The sequence below is a fragment of the Carlito syrichta genome, unplaced genomic scaffold (assembly GCF_000164805.1).
Source record: "Carlito syrichta isolate Samal-C Ts95f unplaced genomic scaffold, Tarsius_syrichta-2.0.1 Scaffold21242, whole genome shotgun sequence".
Taxonomy (NCBI): domain Eukaryota; kingdom Metazoa; phylum Chordata; class Mammalia; order Primates; family Tarsiidae; genus Carlito; species Carlito syrichta.
This window is the reverse complement of record NW_006965338.1, coordinates 170,676-189,396: the sequence shown is the minus strand read 5'-3', so window position 1 is coordinate 189,396 and position 18,721 is coordinate 170,676. Positions and strand designations below refer to the sequence as shown.

Below are 18,721 nucleotides of genomic sequence, written 5' to 3'. Positions count from 1 at the left end.
CTTTTATCTCTTACCCAGATGCTAAACTTCTAAATGGCATTCATTTTATCTTCTCCATTGTCAGATGGGGCTCCTTCATTTCCCCTGAACACATCACTAATTTCACCATGGCCTCTGAGTTTAGCTGGCTGTGACCCAAACTGGTTTCACTAACTACCCTGACCTCTACCCAGTCTTGAAAGCTAAGTGAAGCCTCTGACTGTCCCAACCCAAGATGTCTCCTTCTGACCTCCAACACACACCTGCTTGGTTTAGTCATCATATGCGTTCTTGCCTTTCAAACATCTCAAATCTACTTCTCAAAGTGCATAAGCCCACTCAGAAGTTGTAAGTGGATAAATTCCTGATCAAGAATGCCAAAATAATGCAATATTTCTAATACAAACACTTTGCTTTCTACCCTAAAAGTACATGATCCAAACCTAAAATGCAAAGGAGTAAATCAATTGTACTCAAGTCTAAATTAACAGGACTCCAGTATCAATCTAGAGGATCAAACCAGTAATAATATGAAAGTCAAAATCCAGTGATAACTGTACAGAAAGAGCCCAGGTGGAAAGGCAATGACTGCCCATCAGAACGAAACAAACAGGCTGCCCCGAGGTCATGCAAGTACCATCCAAGGCAGTACCTTCACTACCAGTCCATCAGTTGCATGACTCAGGTACACTGCCTGGGAAGGTAATCCTGAGCCAATGAGGCAGTGAGAACTCCACATGTAAACAGAAACATACATGCACACACACTCCAGACAATATGGCCAAGCAGATCATAACAAAACTGTATGTTTATCATGAAACAATCTGAGTTAGGAAACTAGGATTAGTGCTACCACCATTTATTTATCTAGTTCATAACTAAGGATCAGACACTGTAGTTGTGCTGGAAATGCAAAGTCCCTGCCCTTAATGGGCTTACAATCTTACTAGAGAATATAACAGGCACATAAGAAGCTGGACTACAAGAAGCACAAGCTAACAAATGTCATGGACTTCGGAAGGCAGCGCAGCTTGAGAACATGGGATTCAGAGGCACACAACCCAGACGTGAATCCCCAGCCTGGAAGTCAGTCAGCCTCTCTGGGTTTATGAGCCCAGCTGCAAAATGAAGTAGTGAGAGAGCAAGAAGCTGTCTGCATTTGTCTCCATCATGATTCAGATCAAAAGCTGAGGCGAGTTTTATGGAGAGGTGGCACTTGAGCAGGACCCTGAAGGAAGGCAGAAAAGGCATTTCAGATAGGGAAAGTGGTACTGAGGTAGGTGTGAGCTTGGAGGGGAGCAGACAGACAAGTGTCACAAGGAGCATGGGTGTGAGGTCAGTGGGTGGCGGGGTGAGCTGTGCGGCCCCCAGGCACCAGCCACACAAGCGTGAGCAGTGTCCCTCATGTTGACATCGTCATTACAGAACACAATTCCAGAGAGCAAAAACACCAGAGGACAATAGTGGCTTTTCAGCAAACATTTCACTTGATTTCCATAAAGTGCAGAATAATAACATTATACCTCTACATTTCAAATTGACAGCAATAAACCATCCTAATGGTCAAAATGTAAACCAATGCAAAGGTTACATTCTTAGTAAACAGAACTAAATCTCTTAATTTAAAAGGATATTTGATATAAATTACATGATCCCAACATTTATTTTCTACTATGTTCCATGGACCTTGCAAATAAAACTGACAAGGTCCCTGCCCTTGAGGCACCCACAGCCTGGTATATGAGACACACACCAGCCATGCCTGCTCAACTTGATTGCGCTGTATGGTCTGGTCAGGCACGAGCATGATCCTGTGGAGCATAACATGGATTCCTCCCTTCGGAAGGAGTTTTAGCAAGGGCTCAGGGCAGAGGAATGGGTCAAGAGGAATAAGCTTGCCAAAAAGAAAGTGGCTGTGGGGAGGACAGAGCCCCAGGCGGAGGATGTGGGCACTGCAGGGAGGTATATAGACACACGACTTGTGCAGTGTGGCTGGGCAGAGGGTGAAGGGTGAAGGGCAGCAGTTAGTGACAGGAAGGCCTGGGCTGAGTCCTGTAAAAAGGAAAAGCCCTTGCTTGTTGTCTATTCACCTATGAACACCAGTTTATAAGGTCAGGAAGAGACAGGAAAGAAAGGGAGCAGTAAGGCTTGGCCTCTATGGGAAGCAGTGACTGTGAGCTCTTCCCAGGAAATTAAACTGTTTGGAAGCCTATATTCCCCCCAACCCCTTTCCTCAACTTTTCTTCTGTCCCCATCCCCCTTTTTTCCCTTTATGATCTGCTTCCCCTCTGCCTTTGAGCCTTCAAAATGGAGCCAGAACTGGAAAGGCATTGGAGAGGAGCAGAAGAACAGGGCTAGAAATGTGCACCTGCAGCTGATCAAGTCCCCAAAGAAGAATGGCAACTGTGCTGGAGGACGGAGTCTGCAGATGAAGAGAACGCATTCTTTTCAAGAGTTTTATAAAAGTGGCCAATTCACACCAAAATGTTGGAAAATCTCAATGTGAAAAAGTATATAGAATCCTTGCAGAAGACTCAATTTCCTAACTATTTACCATTAACTATCACTATCAGTGTTACAAATATAATACCATAGGATTTAGAAGCCTATCTTCATATAACTCAGATCTGACCAAAATTGCATTGCTTAGCTTAAAAAATTAAAAATAAGACAATGTGTAATTTCAAGTCTTGGGTTCTCAGCTACTACTAAAACATGTCAATACAGGAATAAACTGTCACATGAAAAACATGCAGTAAAAGGTAGATGTAAGTAAATCTCCCTTCGGGGTAGACACTACATTTCAATTTCTTGTAATAGTATTATAAAACCATTCTACAAAGGTGACACCATCTTGAAATTTCATTTTATAGTGAAGAAAATAAATCTGTATCATTTTATTTAGCATTTACTCTTAAGTTACAATTATGTCAACAATCTGCTTCTAATGAAAGAAACCTTCATGTAATCCTAAAAACATGCATATACATTTCTTCTACATTTCTAAATAAATTACATGCATGATATATACATTCATTAACCAATAAAGAATACCAACATGAGAATTCAGAACATTTATTTTTCTGCACGGAGATTTAACTACTGTACAACACACACACACAAAACAGAACCACAAAGCAACAGTGGGTAATAGGTAGTGAGAGACACTTAAAATAAGCATATTTAAGATGCCTACAAACAGGCTTTTTTTTAGGCAACATAGTATTTTCAGTCCTTGACACCTTTCCCGCTCACCTAGCACCACAGATGCAAGGACTAACAGTAAACATGTACAATCTCATGCTTAAACCCTAAAGCATGCACTGAATTGAACTTACAGGCTGTGATCTACTCTAAGTATGCAATACATACTCCTTCTTAGCATTTTATTCATTAAATTACCCTGCAACATTCTAAAATTTAACATTAATGTAAAACAACCTTTGAAAGATTTATGAAACAAGTTTCAAGGTTCACCTCCAGGCTGGTTTGGTTAAGTGGAAAAATGGCAGCAGCCTCAAGGTGCATACTGAATGAAAACGGTACATGTGCATGTCAACCCATGTAAAAAATACCTATATACACAGATGGCACAAAGAATTGTGCAGTTGGAATCACCAGTGCAAATACATGCATTTGAGGTACTTATTTTTTTCATGGTCAGGTATAATTATGCATAGTCATTTTCCTCAAGTGCTAAAGATTTAAGACCTGATCAAATGAAAAGGTAAAAGTGTAAATATAAGCTATTTATATAGTTAATTTCAAAGTGCCATGCTCTTAATGAACATCTGTTTAACATTATAGATTTACATATTTAGCTTAAAATATTTACCAATCAATAAATTTTCTCACTGTAAAGAGACTGACTGACTGGTAATTATACCTGGCCAAGTGATTTAAATAGCATACTTGAAATTCTTGCAAGAACTGTAGTGAAAGAGTAAAATGCTTCATTATTGCTTCATTGAACTGAGAAGCCCAAAAGGCATAGATAAACAATGCTCAATGATGAAAAATGAATACCCAGAACAGCGGTGCATGCCCCAAAACAGCCTCTGTGTAATAAAAACTACACATTCTCCACATTGTCAATGCCGTTGGCATCCACGTGGACGTCAGGCTCCCCGCCACACAAAGATGAGGGGGCAAAGCGGCTCACTGTGGGACACAAACAGCTCTTAAGCTCTGGCAATTCTTGTTTCAGGCGTTCCAATTGCTCCACTTGGAATATATTTGGCTGTTCAGGCATCCAATCATATATCCTATGATGAAACAAATAACAGATAAAATAGTGTAATTTTATGGTTTATTTAAGACTGGCCTGACTTAACCTTTTCATGAGAATTCACTACAGAATGCCTGGAACATCCATGTTATAGAGGTGTTTTTTTTGTTTTGTTTTGTTTTTTTGAGTCAGAATCTCACTCTGTCACCCAGGCTGCAGTGAGTGCAGTGGCAAGATCATGGCTCACCACAGCCTTCAACTCAAGATTACAGCTCATAACAGCCTCAAACTCCTGGGTTTGGGTGATCTTCTCAAGGTACTGTGACTACAGGTGCATGCTGCCATGCCCGAGTAATTTATTTTGGGTAGAGATAAGGGCTCGTGCTATGTTGCCTAGGCTGGTTTCAAACTCCTGGTTCAAGCAATCCTCCTGCTTTGGCATCCCAAAGTTCTGGGATTATAGGTGTGATCCACCACACCCAGGCTTTTTTTGTTTTGTTTTAAAAATAAAAGCATCTGTTTTATTTTTTAAACATTTCTATCCTCCTAAGTCTTTCCAATTATCCAGAATAGAAGCACTGCCCTTTTGTATCCTTGATTCAGTAGAGTTCATCATAAAGCAGTTGAATCAGAAAATGAAATCTATAGCTTACTAATTAAAGTATCTGCTTTCCAACTCAATTAACCAGCAATGTCAACCAATTTTTTTTACAAATATAAAGCTATTAAGAGCTGGAATGTATATCCAGTCTAACTTCCAAGTAACTAAAGATCAAGAAAAATGCTCAGCAGTGTAAGAACTACCCTAATGCTGTGAAGTAATGGCAGATGCAACATGTGCCCATCAGCACAGCGCATGCCTCCCTGGGACAGCCAGGCAACTATGTCAAACATTACCAGATAAAAAACATATTGAGTCTATTAAGCATCTAACTATGCTAAAACAAAGGCTTTCTGTTAATTAAAGTTGGGTGTGGAGGCTCACAACTGCAATCCTGGCACTTTGGGAGACTGAGGTGGGAGGATCCCTGAGGCCAGGAGTTCAAGACTAGCCTAGGCAACAGAGTTAGGTAATACTTCATCTCTCAATTTAAAAAAAAAAAAGAAAAAAAAATCAGCCAGTGTGGTAGCACATGGCTGTGGTCACAGCTACTCCGGAGACTGAGGCAGAAGGATCGCCTGAATCCAGGAGGTCGAGGTTACGGTGAGACGTGATCACGTCACTGCACTCCAGACCGAGCGACAAAGGGAGACTCCAACAAAAAAAAAAGAGAGAGAGAGACATGTATAAGAGAATGGAAAATGCTGGGGTTTTTCGGATCCCCCCCTCGTATATGTATCAAATAGGCAAAGTACAAGATAGAAGAGAAGCATCTAACTTCATTCTCCCTATATCCCATTAAAAATAAAATAATGGAATTAAAAAACAAATCCATGAATATGAGAAAAATCCAAGAGACAAGGCAACACAATTTTGAAAGCTGGAAAACAGATGAACAAGAATAACTAAGTTTTTCAGTCAGCATAACCGAAAAGACAATCACAAGCCAGTAGTAGAAAAAAAAGATAAGTTAAAAGCAGCATCAAATTCCTCTTGAACTGGGAGTGAAAGGAAGAAGGGCTGAGACAGGGAGGTCAAGCAGTATGTTGTTTCCTTCCTGAAGGGGTTGAACCCCCACCCTGCCTGGCCACCACAGGTTTACTTGAACAACAGGATGTCTCTTGAAATGAAAGATAACAGGACAGGTGAAGAGTTGAACATTTTACAAAACCACTGTCACTGCCACCAGCATTGAGGCAATATAGAGATCATATACAAAGGGGAACACAAAAGAAACTAGAATTACTTTTTGGAGGGCGGGACCCTTGTAGTACAGGCTTCCCCTACTATACATGTTCTAGGAACCCATCAGCTTCAGTGTATCAGTTAGCATTGTTGTGAGAGGCTGTGTTCAGCTTCAGTGAATTTTTTGGGAGATTCTTTCAATGCATGTGCCCATTTTATGATGGGTTACTTATGAGTGTACCTGCCCACAATATGCTGAGTGTTCAGCAGTTTTTGACCAAAAAAGTAGGACCCCCCATGCCCCACCTTCCCTGTTCACCTGATATCGCCCTGAGTGACTTTTTGTGTCATTTCCCAGGATGAAAAAATTCCTTAAAGGGAAACATTTTGCTGATGTGGAAGAAGTAAAACAAAAAAACAGCAGAAAGCACTAAAAGGCATCAAAAGTGATGAGTTCAAAACTGTTCTGAGCAGTGGAAATAGCGTCTCGAGAGGTGTATTGTATCAAACAAAGAGTACTTTGAAGGTGACTGAAGTTTAAACATAAAAATACACAATTTTTTATAAATAAATTCTGGATTTTTGGGGGTCCTCCCTTGTATATGTATCAAATGCTCAATACAGCAACCCATTTCTGTCTCCCAGCTCTCTTCCCTCACTGACTCCGAGAACCCTGGCAGCCAGACTTGGACCCCGCAGGTAAAACACATACATTCTTCTATGAGGAATCTAGTCAGCAAAACAGTAAAGTTCTAATCTACTGACATCGTAAGTATGACCAAACAGGCCACCCAGATCACCACATAGTGCAGTCCAAGTCAACAACCTCATCCACACATTCAGGGCTTCCAACAAGTTTTGCAGCTCCCAATTCCTTATCATGGGAGGCAGCCGAGGATTTCCAAACATCTGAGGAAAGCTTCTAACGTGGAAGATAGAAAAGAAAACAATAAAAAGGCCCCCCACACACATCCTACAAAAAGAGATTTCAGGGAAATACAAAAAGAGATGATATATATATACAGAAAAAAAGGACATTAAAAGAAAAAAAAAAGTCCTTTGGAAATTAAAAACACAATTGCAGATATAAAAAATTCAAAGAAGTGATTAAAAAACTGAGGAAATCTTTTAAAGTGAAGCAAGAAGACCAAAAAAAAAAAAAAAAAAAAAAATAATAGAACAGAATTAGAAGTCTGGTTCAAGAGTTACTTGATTCAAACAAAAGGACTTTTATAAAGAAATAAAAAATCCAGAAAAATGAAAGGGATAAATATCAAAGAAATCATTTTTAAAATTTCCCCCACATTTAAGGACAAACAATGATAGACTAAAAGGGCTACCAAGTGTCCAGCAAAATGGGTAAAACCAGACCTACAAAATGCATCTCTCCAGAATTCTAGAACAAACACAGGTAAGAAAGAATCTCCAAACTTTCAGAGGAAACAGAGATTACATGTGGGGGAACAGGCATCAACATGGCTTCATACTCAAGAGCAACACTGGAATAGTAAAGATGATTAAAAAAATGCTTCAAAATTCAAAAGAAAAATTATTTTTAACATCAAATTCTATACCCAGTTACATTTCCAGACAATAAGACCTCAAAAACATTTACTTTCCACGTCCTCCTTTCTCACAACGATGCTGAAGGACTGTCTGTACATCACAGTGAACCAAGAGAGAAAAAGAAATGGGATACAGGAAAACAGGAGAGCTAACACAGTAAATGCCATGACACCGAGCCTATAGAAGTCAACCGATGTATACTGAAGCAGTCCCAGTGAAAAGGCATGTTAAGGGCTAGCACTCCACAAGAGGGCCACTGTCATTCTTGCAGCTTAGTAACCTCAGGACAGAGTACCCTCATGAGTCTGAACCAGAGTCTACTTGACAGGATTACAACATTTTGCCCTACTTCTGAGAACTGGCAGCAGGTTGCGGTGAGTATAGAACTAGGAACAATGAAAAGCCCACCCCAGGTGACCATATGCCTGCTGTACTTCCAATGCCTGACCCACAGGCAGATGCCTGACTGTGCTAAGCTAGAAACCCAGTGGGTCACACAATCAGTTGAGAAAATTAAAATCAGTTAAGAATGTAGCATTTAGACAAAACACACACATGAACAGGAAACATCCAAGGAGTATTATTATTATTTTTTTAAATTTCATTTCAGACACACATTTGCAGATATTACCTATCTGTGTACTAGTTGTGACATAAAATGAGTTGATATCAAAAAGGTTTGAAAGTCACTGCTCTGGAGAAACCTTATACATGTGTTCCAGGAGATCTGGCCAACAATGCTCATAGTAACACTATATAATAGCACAAACTTAGCAACAATCCAAATCTTAAACAGAAATATAACTGTAGGCAAGACACATGATGGAATATTATAATGCCATGAAAATGAGTAATTTATAGCTATATGCAACAATAAACAAATAATGGCAATTTTTAAAAAAAGTATGAGCAAAACTTAAAACTATGCAAAACTGTATATTGTTTAAGAAGAGAAATAAGATTAAAACATTAAAAAAATAATTTGACCGTTAAACTGAGGAAGGAGATATGGGAATGGGATTAGTAGAGACACACAGGGACTTCAAAACTAATGAGTGGCTAAGCTGTTTTCTTTTTTTAATCAGTTCCATAGATGTAATTTTTTTATAAAAATAGGGAACATTGCCTAATTTATTTTACTGAGTCAGTATTATTCCCAATATCAAAATTAGATAGCAACCATTTAAGGAAGGTAATTGAAAAGATACCTAATTCATTATCATAAATGTAACATTTTAAAAAATGCAAAATTCCCAAACCAAATACTGAAACCAAATGTAGCAGTTTATGTAAGAGATACTAAATCACAAAACCATCAGTGACTGGATGTGAAATCTACTGTGTCTGATGCCTTTGTAGAGAAAGAGAATAGTTTTTGATAATCTAGAACACCTATCACACCACTTCCCAATCCAAAATGTCTCAAAGGCTCCAATTCACTAATCATTCAACACCTTCTATGTCTACATTTGATAATGAAAAAAAGAAAACAACAACAGCATAAGCAGATTATTTAGAATTATAGAGGGAAATGCCAGAAGAAACAGTTATAAACAAATTAGGGAAGAGAGACTTGGCCAGGGACAATGGAAGAAACAGGTACCAAAGACTTTTTTTTATTGCAAGTCTTATCGAATATTTGAATTTTAAGCTATATACATGTCGTTTTTTAATTTAAATTACTAAAAAACAAACTTTTGAGGGTAAAATCCAACTCTAACCCAATCCACCTTACATCCCAGACACTAACAGGAATACAGTGCCCTACCTCCTCAAAATCTTCCACACCTTCAGCACAGTCATGCCCTAATTCACACTCTTGCCTCTACCTAAAATGCAAATCCTGTCAAAGCAAATTTAACCATCCCCCAGATTCCAACTCAGTCTTTCCTCTGTATAGCTCCAAGCCAGAAAGAACTTACTTTATACCTGTTCCATCCTGTATCTTCCTGTTCATCATCATATGTCAACATTTGGCTCCAACCAAGTCCTCTAGACACAGGATCTGACTAAAATCTGTAGACACTACGAAGCTGTATACAGAATAATTGCATGTTTCTCTTGCCTGTAAACATTTGCAATCATTCCCTCGCACAAAAAAAAGATATACACAAATATAGCCTTCAAAAATTTGCTAAAGCATATACCTGCTTTAAACTTAAAACTTTAATTTGAATTAAATTAGTTGGAATTGTCTATTAGGAAGAGCTATCAGTCACGTTGTTTCATGGTTATAGCAAAATTAACCAAATAGTTAAAAAGGTAGGCAGAGGTAGGCAGGCAGAAATTAACTGGGTTGCAATTTTAAAACCAAACTAATTGAGACAAAATGGAGAAAAAAACCTTTATTAAGAAACTGATATCACTTCATAGGACAGACAGTAATATGAACTTAATCCAAGGAAATATTCTTTGAAGTCCACTGGGGGGAGGATTTTATCACTTACTCTCTGTACGACGCTGCTCAGGCATGAGCATTTCTCCTCTTATTCCACTTCATCTTACTGTGAAAATGCAGATACTGTGTATTTTACAAACTGAAGGTTTATGGCAATCCTGCGTCCAGCAAGTCAAGCTGTGTCATTTTTCTAACAGCTCACTTTGCGTCTCTGTGTCACATTTTGGTAATTCTCACAATATTTCAAACTTCCTATTATTGTATCTGCTATGGTGGTTTGGCATCAGTGATTTTTGATGTTACTATTCTAATTGTTTGGGCTAACACAAATCATGCCCATATAAGATGGTGAACTTAGTTGATAAATGCTCTATGTGTCCTGACTGCTCTACTGACTGGCAGTTCCCCAATCTTTATTGCTCTTCTCAGGCCTTCCTAGTCTACTGAGACACAACAACATTGAAATTAGGCCCATTAATAAGCTTACAATGGCCTCCAAGTGTTCAAGGGAAAGGAAGACTCACACATTTCTCTTTAAATCAAAAACTAGAAATGATTAAGTTTAATGAGGGAAGGTACATCAAAAACTGAGATGGGCTGGAAAGTTAGGTACCTTGTACCAGTTAGCCAAGTTGTAAATACAAAGGAAAACTTCTTTATTATTATTATTTTTATTATTACTTTGAGTCAGAGTTTCATTCTGTCTCCCAGACGGGAGTGCAGTGACAGAATCATGGCTCCTCACAGCCTCAACTTCCTGGGGTCAGGAGATTCTTCTGCCCCAGCCTCCCAAGTAATTACCACCATACCCAGAGAATTTTTCTATTTTTTTGTAGAAACGAGGTCTTGCTATATTGCCCAGGCTGGTCTCAAACTTCTGGGTTCAAGCAAACCTTCTGCTTTGATCTTCTAAAGTGCTGGGATTACAGGCATGAGTCACTGTGCCTAGCCAGAAAAGTTCCTGAAGAAAATTAGGAGTGCTACTGCAGTAAACACACAAATGCTAAGAAAGCAAAAACAGCCTTATTGCTGATAATGAAGAAAGTTTTAGTGATCTGGATAGAAAATCAAACCACCCACAACATTCCCTTAAGTCAAAGCATAATCCAGAGCAAAGTGCCACTCTTTAATTACATGAAGACCAAGAAAGGTGAGGAAGCTGCAAAGAAAAGCTGGAAGCTAGCAAAGATAAGTTCATGAAGTTTAAGGAAAGAAGCTGTCTCCACAATATAAAAGTGCAAAGTGAAGCAACAAGTGCTCTTTGTAGACGTTGCAGCAAGTTATCCAGAATATCTAGCTAAGATCATAAAATAAACTTGGCTCTGCTATAACAGGAGATTTGCAGTGTAGAAGAAACAGTCTTCTACTGGAAGAAGATGCCATCTAGGACTTTTATAGCTGGAGAGAAGAAATAAAAGCCTCATTTCAAAGATACAAAGGACAGGCTGACACTCTTGCAGGGGTTAATGCAGTTGGTGGCAGCCAATGCTGCTCCTACACCATACCACAAATCCCAGTGCCCTTAATAATTATGCTAAATCTACTCTGCCTGTGCTTTATTACTAAACAATAAAGACTGGATGATAGCACATGTTTACAGCATGTTACTGAATATTTTAAGTCCACAGCTAAATCATACTGCTCAGAAAAAAGATTCCTTTCAAAATATTACTGCCCAGTGACAATGCACCTAGTCACACAAGAACTCTGATTGAGATTAATGTCATTTTCATGCCTGCTAACACGAGATCCATTCTGCAGTTCATGAATCTAAGTGTCACTTCGACTTTCAAGTCTTATTATACCAGAAATATATTTTCTAAGACTATAGTTCCCACAGACAGTGATTCCTCTGATAGATCTGGGCAAAGTACATTGATACCTTCTGGAAAGAATTCACCATTCTAGATACTATTAAGAACATTCGTGGTTGGGTATGGTGGCTCATGCCTGTAATTCCAGCCCTTTGGGAAGCAGAGGCAAGAGGATCGCCTAAGCCCAGGGGTTCAAGACAGCCTGGGCAACTTGGCAAGACCTTGACTCTACAATAAATTTTAAAAATTAGCTGGGCATAGTAGTGTGCATCTGTGGTTCCAGCTACTTGAAAGATAGAGGTGGAAGGATCACCTGAGCACAGCAGGTTGAGGTTGTGGTAAGCCATGATCCTGCCCCTTGTTCTCCAGCCTGGATGACAGAGTGAGACCCTGACTCAAAAAAAAAAAAAAAAAAAAAAAGGGATTTATAGGAGTTGTCAAAATATCAACAAAGTTGATTCCAACCCTCACGGATGACTTTTATGGATTCAAGACTTCACTGAAAGAAATCATCGCAGATGTGGTCAAAAGAGCAAGAGAACTAGAACTACAAGTGGAGCTTGAAGATGTGCCTGCACTGCTGAAATCTCATGATAAAACTTGAATGGATGGGGAGTTGCTTCTTATAGATGAGCAAAGAAAATGGTTTCTGAGATGGCATCTACTCCTGGTGAGGATGCTGTGAATACTGTTGAAAATGGCAGCGAAGGATTTAGAACTTTGTTCTAAACTTAGTTGATAACACAGCAGCAAGGTCTTGAAAGGACTGACTTTAATTTTGGAAGAAGTTCTACTGTGGGTAAAAAGCTATCAAAGAGCATCACATTCTACTGAGAAAATTTTTTGTCAGAGGAAGAGAGAATTGGTGTAACAAACTTCACTGCTGTCTTATTTTAAGAAATGGCCACAGGCATCCCAGATCTCAGAAATCAAGGCAAAACCTTCCACCAGCAACAAGATTACGACTTGCTGAAGGCTCAGGTTGCTAGCACTGTCTAGTAACATTTTAAAATTATAGTATCTACAATGGGGTTTTTTTTTTTTAGACATAATGCTATTACACACTTAATAACTATAGTTTAGTGTAAATGTAACTTTCCTACATACTGGGAAGTCAAAAATTTTGTTACTAGCTTTACTGTGGTAGTCTGGGTCTCTGACCCAATATCTCCAAGGTATGCCTGGATGAGCAAGCCTGTCAATCTCTCAGCAGAATAAATGATATCCCGTCTAGCCTCAAATTTCTTTTTTCTCTTTCTTTTTTGAGACAGGATCTTGCTCTGTTATCCAGACCGGAGTGCAGTGGCCTGATCATAGTTCACTGCAGTCTCAAATTCTTGGGATCAAGCAATCCTCCCACTTTGGCCTCCTGAGGAATTGGGGCTATAGGCACATGCTATTACACCCAGCTAATTTTTACACTTTTTGTAAAGATGGATTTCACCGTCCCAACTCAGCCTTCCAAAGTGCTGAGATTATAGGCATAAGCTGCCATACCCCACCCTAACCAAAAATTCCTTTATTGACATTTCAGTCCTTATAGAAAGTCTTCCCCTGAGGAATGGGAAATAGCAGACAGGGAAAGTTGTGGAAGAACAGGTAGGGGGAAAGACAGTTGAAGACCAGTGAGGGAGGAGATGGGGGTCTGCTCATATAGGCCCCTGTAAGGACTCTGGCTTTTCCTCTAGGTAACACAGAAAACTGTGGGCGTTTTAAGTGGCAGTGTGATCTGACAAAGCTTTAAAAGGCTCCTTCTAGCTATTGTACTGAGAATAGGCAGCTTGGCGGTAAGGGTGGAAGCAGATACCAGAGCAGGCCACTTCAATCCATACCGGAGCTGAGGTGGTTTAGCTGAGAGTGACAATAGTTAACGTGGTGAACAGAGTGATTCAGGATATATTTTGAAGAAACAGTAAAAAAGATTTTCTATATGACTGGGCTTACGGTATGAGATAAAGAACAGAGTCATGGAAGATTGAGAATTTAGCTTGAGAAACTGGATTGAAGGAATTGTCATTTATACTGAAATCAGGAAGAATATAGGAAGAACAGATATTGGTACCTGGAAATAAAGGTTTACAGAGACCAGGAGAATGGTCTGAGTTGGAGATAAGTAAATGTAGGAATATATAAAGGTTTGAAAAGCCACAGAATTGGATGAAAGCACCAAGAAAGTTTATACAGACAGAAAGGAAGTCTGGGGGTGGGCAGTCACTCTCACCCCAAGATGATTTAGTACATCTGAGTTAGAGCCCAGTCATCTGAATTTTTAATAAGCTTCCCAAGTGATTCTGCTATACTTCAATGTTTGAATAAATCCACTGACAAATGTCAAGATAAACCTCAGGCTGAACTAAAGAATTTAAACTTATCTAAGTTTAACTTTATTTATAATTTTATAGCATGAAAACTATACTTTTTCTAACATCCCATGAAAATTTTTCATGAAAAACAAATACCTATCATAAATTAGACCATTGACTCCAAATTCCTTCAATTTCCTTCTGTTTTCAGGGTCATTGGTATCATCACCCCAGCAAAATATGACTAGTCCTTTAGATTTTGCCTCTTGAACATAGGATGGGTTTCTGAGCAGGTCTTCCGTATGTGCATTGATCCCCTAAAATAAGAAATTAGTTGTTCATGAAAAAGTAACATAGTAACTGCAAACACAAAATGTTCATGCTCTAGCTCTGTGCTCTCTAAAGCAGAATACAAAGGAAAAGGAAAGGCAGAATTTTTTTTTACAATTTAATATTATTCTTTTAAATGGAAATAACCATTTGAAAGAATAACATAAATAAATACACACACACACATATATATTCACAATACATTGGTTATATATGTAATTTATAAGCATATATACTAAATATGTGGTCAAACAATGTTTATTAATGGCATGCTCTATCAGAACAAGTATACGTTCTAACCATTTGTAGAGGATTCATAAAATTCATTCAGAAAACTAAACGATAAAGCTATTATAAAACTAAATGTGTGCATACACACACACACACACACACAAACATAAAAAATTTAATGTAGGCCTGCAAGAAAATCTTTACTTCTCTTCATCTAACTGCTTTTCATTCTATATCTAATATCTTGGTTTTTAAGTAGAGCTATTTGCTTGTTGCACTTTAGTGAAAACTTTAATTATGCGATATGTAAATTAACAAAAACCTTATTTACTACTGCTCTAAAGCATAAAAGAATAATTTTAAAAATAAAAATTCAAACATGACTTACCAGTAGATTTTCAAACTGTGCAAAGCTCATTGCAATGGGGGTTGTCCGTGATCTGAGATCCATGAGTTCAGGATAAATATCAGATTTTCCTTGAGTCAAAAATAATATGGGATATTTGTTCTGCTTTTGCCGAACCCTGAAAGAGACATTTTTAAAAAGCCCTTTCATTGGGGAGATAACTATAATATTCTGTTTAAAATTTTTAGAAAATACTATAAGTATAAAGAAAACAAAAGCATAACCCCACTACTCTGATTAACACCATTAACATGTGTTGCCTTTCGGTCAAAAAACAGAAATTTAAAATTCTCTATACAGAAGCTAAAATATTAGAAATGGCCAATGAGAAAGTCCTTGAGGGCTTACAATCTGCTAAAGAGGTTATGACATGCCTATAAAATAAAATAAAAGGAGCCGGGCTCGGTGGTTCAGCCTGTAATCCCGCGCTTTGGGAGGCTGAGGTGAGTGGAATGGCTGAGCCCGCGGGTTCAAGACCCGCCTGGGCAATTTGGCGAGACCTCATCTCTACAATAAATCAAAAAATTAGCCGGGCATGGTAGCGCACACCTGTAGTTCCAGCTACTTGGAAGGCTGAGGCGGAAGGATCACCGGAGTCCAGTAAGTCGAGGGTGCGGTGGCCGGTAGCGTGCCACTGCACTCCAGTCTGGGCGACAGAGTGAGACTCCAACTCAAAAAAAAAAAAAAAAAGAACAAAAGGCAAGGCTCTAGGATAGAGCAGGTATGGATTTCCTGGTAGTATAGGGCACCCAGTAAGTAATCACAAAGAGGCATGAGAACACACAACCACCAGGAGCACAGTTAGAGTGAAATCTGGACAGCTTCTCACCTCCAACCAGTTGTCGCTTAAGCTCTAGATATATTCTAAGAGTGCAAGAGAAAAAAACTGAGTATCACTTACATTGTGCAAATATCTGCATCAAATGAAGAAAACACTATTCTCCTCCTCCCAGAGTTTTCTAAAACAGTTTTTAAAATTATGTCCAAAAACAGATTCATGTCAAAATATGTTGATAAGTTACCATCCCACATTCCATCCTATATAAAAGAAAAAGGAAAATAAAAGCCATTGTACTTTCTAAAATCACAGTGCTAGAAATTTTTACTTCTAGCAAGATGTAATAGAAAAAACATTTGAGTCCAACTATTATTTTATAAATGAGGAAATCTGAAATGATTAAGTGACTTGCCCAAGATAACACAGGACATTTAATTTGCTTTCACATTACCAAAAAAGCCTGCCTAGTTATAAATTACGAGTCAAAAATCTTGCTCTCTGGGTTTTAGGCATATCAAGTACCCTCAAATTATAATTAAAAGAACTCAATAAATACAGCCAAGATAATAGGTCACCCCTATTGATGTTCAAATATTAAATGTTTTAAATACTACATACTGAAATAACTCTAGCTCAGAAAACTAAAAATCACATATTAGGAAAATCTCAGTTGAGAACTTGCTACACTAACCAGGACCAGCCCGTCAAATACAGCATGATCTGAGGGAAGTTATGGGTATTTCTGACCAAAACAAACTCAAGGATATTGCTCCAATTCCCCCATCATGATACCTGAATTAGCGAATTCCAGTCCCTAACACCCCATCACCCCACCCCACCTCACCCCAGTCTTCTTACTGTCATCCTATCCCCTTGCACATACTCCACCTCCTCTGATGTAGTTAACAGTAAGCTCAGCCGGGCTCGGTGGCTCAGCCTGTAATCCCACGCCTTGGGAGGCTGAGGTGACTGGATTGCCTGAGCCCGTGGGTTCGAGACCCGCCTGGGCAACTTGGCAAGACCTCATCTCTACAATAAATCAAAAATTAGCCGGGCGTGGTAGTGGACACCTGTAGTTCCAGCTACTTGGAAAGCTGAGACGGAAGGATCGCCGGAGCCCAGCAGGTCAAGGCTGCGGTGGCCGGGAGCGGCCATTGCACTCCAGTCTGAGTGACAGAGTGAGACTCCAACTCGGAAAAAAAAAAAAACCAAAAAAAAAAAACCCAGTAAGCTCATTGTTTTTCCCGACTGAAATATAAGTTCCAGGAGGGCAAAATCGTCTTGTTTTGTTCACGATTTGTCCCCACCACACTGAACATGCCCATAGAAGCTTTTCAAAAAATATTTGTTGAACAAATGACTAGATCTGGAAGTGGTTTAAAACACATCTGCAGAAATTTCTTTTCCTGGGTAAACTACTACTAGCTACTGTTACTCAACAGAAAATTGCTTAGAAAATTATTTTTAGATGGTGGATAAGAAAGTATAAACTAAATGCAAGAGTATGTCTGTTTATTTTCCAAGGATGCCCCAAAGCCATTATATTAATGTGCACACGAGACAAAAATAAGTGAACATTTCTACAGTATATTCACGATTAATTTTAAGTATTCTCATATAAGTTTAAGATAAGCTATATTTAAAAGGTCCAACAAGCACTGTGCTTGATGGAGGAAGCTACAATAAGATTTCACTTATTCTATTAAAACACAAAAGGCATCTGGGCACGGTGGCTCATGCTTGCAATTCCAGCACTCTGGGACGCCAAGGTGGGAGGACTGCTTGAACTTAGAGTTTGAGACCAGCCTAGGAAACAAAGCAAGACCTTGACTCTACAAAAAATTTTAGAAACTTAAGCCAGGTGTGATGGCACATGACTGCAGTCCCAGTAACTCAGGAGGCTGAGGCAGAAGGATGGTGTGAGCCCAGGCAGTCAAGGCTGTGGTGAGCCATGATCACGCCACTGCACTCTAGCCTGGTTGAGAGTGAGACCATGACTGAGACACACACACACACACACACACAAATGAAAGAATTTTTAAGAATGGGGGTAGCTAGTAAAGACCGTGGAGCATACAGACTTACCCTTTGTTGGCAGATCCATTTTATTTCTATGTTAAATCCTACATCTTCCGGCAAAGACTCTAAAACCTAGAGTTTTGTTTGTTGGTGGTGAATTTTGTTTTGTTTTTGGTGAGATAGACAGTAAAATAAGAAAATAAGAAAAAAATCATTACAAAAAATAATCAATAAGAATATATCACTAACAAGGATAAAACATTCTGTGCATATAAACCACTACCTTATACTCAAACTGGCAACCTGGTTCATGATTATGTTAAATAGGAAGGTCAAAAGAAATCCAAAAGCAAAAGTGGTAGTCTCAAGGCAACAGCTGTGGTAACTAACTACTACCACCACAAAGATGGGTCCTTACCCTAAAATCCTTTTCACTATTACTACTGAACACCCAGAGCGAGTTGTCATTGTGAATTCTAGACATTTGTTGTTATCTGAATTGCACTCAAGTATACCAATTGACTCTACTAAGGTATAATTATGTGGAAAAAACATGATTTTTAACTTGTTTTGAAGGTGATACTGCTTAACAAATACCATGCTGATAACTCCCTGAAAAGATATATTCCTAAATGAAAGACTATGTGGAAGCTCATGAGTCAGTAAGGCTATAATCTATATAAATGAACAAATATGTTGTCAACTTATCTAAGTTAAATTATCTACACACTTTGCAATCGGATTATTTTGGTAGTCATAACTAGAAAATTATATTAAAAATATGAAGCTTATCATTAACCTACAAAGAGCTGACTTTAGTTTTGCTTTTTTTTTTTAGTTGGAGTCTCACTCTCTCCCAGGCTGGAGTGCAGTGGCACGCTCA

At 38.7% G+C, this 18,721-nt stretch overlaps 1 protein-coding gene across 2 annotated transcripts in view; it reads right to left on the bottom strand.

Moving 5' to 3' along the window:
• Positions 1-822: 822 nt before the first annotated feature.
• GPCPD1 (glycerophosphocholine phosphodiesterase 1) overlaps positions 823-18,721 on the bottom strand; it is a 57,623-nt gene continuing 39,724 nt past the window's right edge. The window contains exons 15-19 of one of the 2 annotated variants that reach the window (XM_008062876.2): positions 17,905-17,970; positions 15,943-16,079; positions 15,024-15,159; positions 14,231-14,391; positions 823-4,244 (exon numbers count right to left, since the gene is read on the bottom strand). In XM_008062876.2, the coding sequence (XP_008061067.1) occupies positions 4,052-4,244; positions 14,231-14,391; positions 15,024-15,159; positions 15,943-16,079; positions 17,905-17,970 (693 nt within the window). In that variant the 3' untranslated portion in view covers positions 823-4,051. The remainder of the gene's footprint in view (positions 4,245-14,230; positions 14,392-15,023; positions 15,160-15,942; positions 16,080-17,904; positions 17,971-18,721) is intronic. The other variant, XM_021713886.1, reaches the window with a different exon arrangement.